Source organism: Beta vulgaris, chromosome 9 (genome assembly GCF_026745355.1).
Source record: "Beta vulgaris subsp. vulgaris cultivar EL10 chromosome 9, EL10.2, whole genome shotgun sequence".
In the NCBI taxonomy this organism is placed as follows: domain Eukaryota; kingdom Viridiplantae; phylum Streptophyta; class Magnoliopsida; order Caryophyllales; family Amaranthaceae; genus Beta; species Beta vulgaris.
This window is the reverse complement of record NC_079210.1, coordinates 20,661,890-20,668,362: the sequence shown is the minus strand read 5'-3', so window position 1 is coordinate 20,668,362 and position 6,473 is coordinate 20,661,890. Positions and strand designations below refer to the sequence as shown.

The following is a 6,473-nucleotide window of genomic DNA, read 5'->3' as shown; positions in this document are numbered from 1 at the left end:
GAAAACCTATTACAAATGATGTTATGAACAATAAAAATAAATTAAAGCAAAAGAATACAACAATTTACAAATTTCAATATCACCTAAATCTGAAAAAGAAAATCAGACTATTCTTAAAATCTAGATCTAAACCTATCATAAAACAACATATGAAAACCTTGTATACAACATTTTTCGGCAACAAAACAATTATCCTCCGGCTTGGATGTATTGTTCGAATTCTGCTGTCTTATGGGTTTATGAGGGAAATTGATGAAGTAATTTTCTCAAAGAACATAAAAAAAAATAAAGCAAGTGATGAAGTGATTGAGAGTAAGAAACAGGATGTTTGGAAAGGAAAGCAGAGCAGGAAGTAGAGTGAGAAAATAGATGGGATCATAATAAGGGAGGCGGAGGAGTTTATTAAATTTAGGGTTATTAGTTTTTAGTGGGCCGGTTTAGAATTGGTGGTCGTCTGTTCAGAAAAATTACCTACCGATAAACGGTCGGTAATCATTTTAGGCGGTAGGTAAATACCAACTGCAGTGTAAGCAGTCGGTATGTTTTATATTACCTACTGATCTTAGAGCGGTCGGTAAAATTCAGTCGTTAAAAATGCGGATTCTAGTAGTGTTGGTTTATTTGGTTTTATTTTATTCATATATTTAAAATAGTGAATTTATATTACATAGTTTTTTTTTTATTGATATTAACATATCATAATATAACTAATATATGAAGCAGTTTACAAAAGCAGCTCACGAGGTCACGACATTTGAGGTCCTCATTGGACATCATTTCCCGCGCTCATTAAGTGCCAAGTTATATGTTTTTGAATATAAATAGTGTTCTAAATTGATAAAAATAAAAATATAGAGTTGGATTCACAATGAAAAACCTAAATATAGTAAATTGATTATGAGTTTTAATATATAGTTCGTAAAATTATAATTTTTGTACCACTGGGGAGTGTTTAAAAAGTACTTTAAAATAAGATCCATTTAAACTTTATATAAAATTTTGAATTAAAGTTACATATAAAAGAAAACATTGACTATACTAACATATTAAAGTGACCTACTGTAATTGAAATTAACGATTCAATTAGAATTAGGGTTAAAGTATTAACGTAACCTACTACAATTGAATTAGGAAGTCAATTAGAATTCAGGTTGTTCTACAAAACCTATTCATGTTAGAATTAAAATATTCAAAATTGTATATACTAGATTGTCAGCGATCAATTTTGCACGTTGAGTTTTCTTCCCTATTTTTTTATTTCCACTTAAGCGAATTACGTGAACTACATATTATAAATTTTTAGCGATCAGCTTTGCACATTGAGTTCTTCCCGAGATACGGTTTCTAATAAATATACTCCTCATATTTTCTTTTCCTTTAATAAGAAACAAATGTTGCATCATTCGTATCCTCCAAACATGAATGTTGGATAAGATAATGAGACATGGTCAACATATAGTGAAATAATGTGCAATATAGTGGAGGTTTTATTGTTAATGCTTTAACATGTATGAAGATGTAGGGTGCGCAATATATCGTTACATGTGCTTTAACATTTAAAAATATGTAGTTTCTGCATGATAGAGCGAATGTCTGAATCATATAGTGAGTTTCTGCATGATATAGCGACTGTTTAAATGATGTAGTGGATTGTTTAGAAATAATGTAGTTTCTGCATGATATAGTGTGTTTTTAAATGATATATTAGGTTTATTCATGACATGAAAATTAGAAACCAAAGTCCAAGATAACGACAAAATCATATTACGACTTTTAGTTGTTCTATTTCTGACAAAAATAACGGCCAAAGATAGGGGTTTATATATTTAAAAATTTCTACCCCGTCTTCACGAAAAAGCTCGGGCATTTGACCGGGTCCCAATACTAGTATTTAAAGATGTGAAAGTTTGACTCTATTTATACTAATATATTAAATGGCGTTGTTAAACAAGGAACGGTGCCACATGTCGCTCTCTCTAAGGGTAAATTACTTCATGTAATCCACATATCATAAAAAAGAAAATTAAAAATTACATATTATAAGCAGGGACGGATCTATTAAGGGTCCTAGGTGGCACAGGCCCTACAAAAAAAAATCAATTATATGTTTTTATTAATGTCATCCAGATTTTATAATAGAATAAATGCAATCGCTAGAATTCATACAATCCAACTTGCCCCAGTGGTGAAAGCTCTACCACCTTACGGAATGCAGTTATTTTATATCTCGTGCTCGACTCTCCTCTCTGCCAATTTTAACTTTTCTCTTTCTTTTTACTTTTTTTCTTCCTCTTTTACCAATTTTTCTTTTCTCCTTTGTATCTTGTTAGCTCTAACTTAAGCTAAATTTTTTTTTTTTTCACTTTTTACCTATTGTCATATTAAGTATGAACAAAAATTTTTTAAACAAATACTTAAAAATAATTTAAGCATGTAAAATCTTATATTGTGATTATTTGTCTATTTGTTTGATTTACTTAGACCCCCAAATTCAAAATTCTAATTCCACTACTGATTATATGGTTTCATCATGTGACATCAAGGTTAGATACAAACATCTTAACCATTGAACCAATTAATATTTAGTGTTATCATTTTAATGTATAATATTAATAAATGAAAAGTTTCCACACATGAAACTCACTCATGCCTGATAGCCAAGTTTTCTGTTAAAAGTCGTGAAGAAAATACGAGTCTATCAATTGATAGGGGAGTATTCTATAACAAAACCCTCGTATTTGGAAAGACATACTAAAACAGGGAATTGAGAAGAAAATTGTTAAAGTACATAGCTCACAAGGGCCTTTCGATCTAGTTCACAAAGGAAACTCAACCAATATAATCTTTTCTCCGCTTATCTTGCATAGTGAAATAAATGAGAGAAAATGCAATCAGGATGAATGTATATATCATATATAACCAAACTCTTGTTGGAAAAGGGACATCAAATTAATGTAATAAAAGTAAATTTTAATGATAAGATCTAAGAATTGAGCCACAAAATGTACATATAATGGCTCTCCAAGACTTCCAGTAGAAGGGTACATGGCAGAACCTAGTGGCTGTCTTCATGTCTGCAACACTAGCACCGCCGCCACACCGCGTGCACGTCCCTGCTGCTGGTTTGCTCCGCCTTACTTGTCGTTGTTGATCCACTAGGAAGCAAAAACACACCATTTTTGTTTGAATATTTATTTATTAGCTTGCAAGTATCTTCTTGTTTTTAAGCACTACCCCAAAGTTGAATGAAGTGGTGTTTGTTGCCTTCCAACTGATCTTAATGTTTTTGTTATTTTCGTGATTGGTGCGTTGAGTGATGTAAAGAAACAGGGGAGAGTTTGTTGGATATAATATTAATTGGGTTGCAAGAGGCTGTTGTATGACAGAGAAGTTGGAGCACGGTATTTATAGAAAGAGGCAAGAGTTTCGTTGCAGCAATAAAGACAGTTGTTATATTGCATTTGGCAACTGGGTATGGAGTGTGCAACTGTTAGGTTGATGGAAGTCAGTTGATGTATAATTAATGTTGCTCTTCAGCGTGAGCTCGTTGAAATTTTTATTTTACGTCATCAATGAAGAGATTGATACATTTACTTACTAGATTGGCTATTTAGGATTTTTTAACTATAATAATACAAACTTTTGTCCGTTTTCTCGCAATAATACAAACTTTTGATTATTTTTTAATAATACAAATTTTACATCAAAATTCCTCCAGTCAGTCAAGTTGACTTGTAACCTGTAAAATAGGTCAAAAAAAATTACAAAATGATCTTCTTTCTCCCTCCTCCCCTAACCCCCTAGGCCCCTACCCACCTGAAACACCTCAGCTTGTTACCTCCTACAACAAGTTAACAACCGATATTCTCCTACTGGAGGAATTTTGATCAAAAGTTTGTATTATTAAAAAATAATCAAAAGTTTCTATTATTGCAAGAGAACAGACAAAAGTTTGTATTATTCTTGTTAAAAAATTCATTCATTTATATATATAGACAATCCATTTTACAAGATTAAGCAGGTTCCACATCAAAGTCAAAACCATATGGCAATGAGGGAGAATTCCTTTTGCCTTACAAAATGAAGGTATTTTATCAATGTGGTACACCCACATGTGTTGTGCGCATACATCATAGCTTCAACACTCCTCATCACATGTGAGGTCCCTTTTTTCAATTGGCCTAGAGTAAATTGATTGTCCCAACTATGGGCCCGACTTTGATACTATGTTCGGAATATAATTTTCTTAGTTGTATACTGTATTGCCAAAAATACGTAGAGATAAGTATGCAATGAATTACGATATGGACAAACCCAAAACATGGGCCTAACAGTAGAATACCCACTAAATAGACAAAGTTTTTTCCAATGAATGGTATATAATTGTTAATTGTACACCAAATTCGAGGAACTAACCTGAGACGAGCATGACCCGATCTGATTTAATTTTTAAATTAATTATTCAAAAAAAGACTTGATCCGTGCCCACTTGAAGTCAACATGACACTCGAATTCAAAAAAGTAACTTCAAATATAAACCTAAACCACATCAACCCGACCCAAGAACGATCAAACAATCAGTGTGACTATATGAGTGAAGACTTGCAAAACAAACCCTTTACCACTTGCATCTATTCCAACTTGGCATGTTTTGAACCAACAACTTACTAGACAATAACCCAACTCGATTTCTAATAGCCTGCATTTGATTCGACTCAATTTCTGCACGACCAATATAAACTTGATTCATTATTGATACGATCCAAAAGCCACTCAAATACGTTTGGATCACAGTAGCAAACAATAAAATGACTCTAGTTCGAATTAATTGCATTTAAGCTAATGCAATTTCAACATACTACTACAACCACAACCATTATTGTTATTTGTTATTGTCAGTGTTACTATTACCGATACTGTCGTTGTCGTCATCATCATCATCATACAAGTAACCACCACAACTACCACCACCACCACCACCACCACGACCACGACGACTACCATTATCACCACCACCACCACCACGATGACTACCACTACCACCACCACCACCACCACCACCACCACAACTACCACTACCACCACTAACACTACCACTACTACCACCACTACCTTCACCACCACCACCACTACCACTACCACCACCACTACTACCACCACTACTACTACTACCACATAATGTTTTAAGCACCCTAAAAATAATTAGTCTAGATTGATTCAAGAAACACATAAAAAGACTAGTTTTATAGTGATAAGTTATTATGCAAGCAATATTACAGGGAACCTAGCAGGATGTCCATATTAATCTGACTAATATTAAAATAGATCTTTAGGTCTTTGATTAACAAAATAACATGTGGGTGATAAAAACAATAAATTAGGACAATCATATAATATGCGTATAATAATCAGGCAAACATATAATAACATTAAAAAATAAATAAAAAGAAGGAAGGGTTAGAATATACAGTAGGACGGTATATCAAAGATCTACATCATGAAATAAATGGTTAGTAACTTTAATATTAAAATATAGAATTTATTTAAGGACCCTCATGATGATACCATGGCTAGGGTCTACGAGATTGACAACATTCGGGATGAGCAATTATGAAGCCTAAAAATTTGAATGTCTATATGTATGTAGATTTGAATATGTTTGTGTTTGAAAGTATGAGTTTTTTAGGGAAGTTTTGTAATTCGTAGAGAGGTTCGTAATATATTCGTCGAGTGTCATGTACTCACGCGCTAGCTGCGCCAGGCGCAGGCTGACGTGTCACGCGCATGACGCGACATGCCAAGTAAAAAGCGTACACGTGGTATGCGTTTGAAAAAGATAAGAAAGAAAACTATACTTCGTGCAGAGAGGTTCGTTTCACTCAGGACTCTGTGTGAATCAGAAATTCACGTGTCAGGGGCAGATTAGTGCACCTGGCACAGGTGCACAAAGCTGCGCCAGACGCACATACGTGCGCTAGGCGCAAGGCTGTACTCGAGGTGCAAGCTAGCGCACTAGGCGCACCAGCCTGGCTTCTGATCGACGTGTCTTTTCTAGCTTGTTTAGAACGTGTTTTAAAATATTTTCTTTTATCTTTTAATTTCGAAAATCTGATTTTACTAGATAAAATATGATTTTAAATATAAAAAATATCTTTTGAAAATATTTATATATTATGTATAAATAAAATAATTAATTATTATTAAATAATTAATTGGGCTTTTCAAAAAATTGGGCTCAAAATTTAATTAATTATCGTGAATAATTAATTGGGCTTTTCAGACTGCTATACCTTGGGTCGGATTATTTAAGACCACGGTATGTTTCATCATCGGATTCTTATATGGGGAGACACGATTATCTCTCTACAAACACTTTGACCAAGGTTCAGGGAACCGAAAGTCAAAGTCTACAGTGTTCGGATGGAGAACAATTCAAAATGCTCTGTAATCTAGAACTGATCTATATACGGCGG

At 33.5% G+C, this 6,473-nt stretch overlaps 1 protein-coding gene across 1 annotated transcript; it reads right to left on the bottom strand.

Annotated features, from left to right (window-relative positions):
* Nucleotides 1-2,891: 2,891 nt before the first annotated feature.
* On the bottom strand, nt 2,892-3,420 carry LOC104903371 (hypothetical protein). Its single transcript, XM_010691396.4, has one exon. It carries the CDS (start codon nt 3,175-3,177, stop codon nt 2,971-2,973), a length of 207 nt encoding a protein of 68 aa, XP_010689698.1. The 5' UTR covers nt 3,178-3,420; the 3' UTR covers nt 2,892-2,970.
* Nucleotides 3,421-6,473: the final 3,053 nt, after the last annotated feature.

Excerpts from the sequence above, each read along its gene's own strand:
- LOC104903371 (XM_010691396.4), bottom strand. The coding sequence starts at position 3,177 with ATGGTGTGTTTTTGCTTCCTAGTGGATCAACAACGACAAGTAAGGCGG.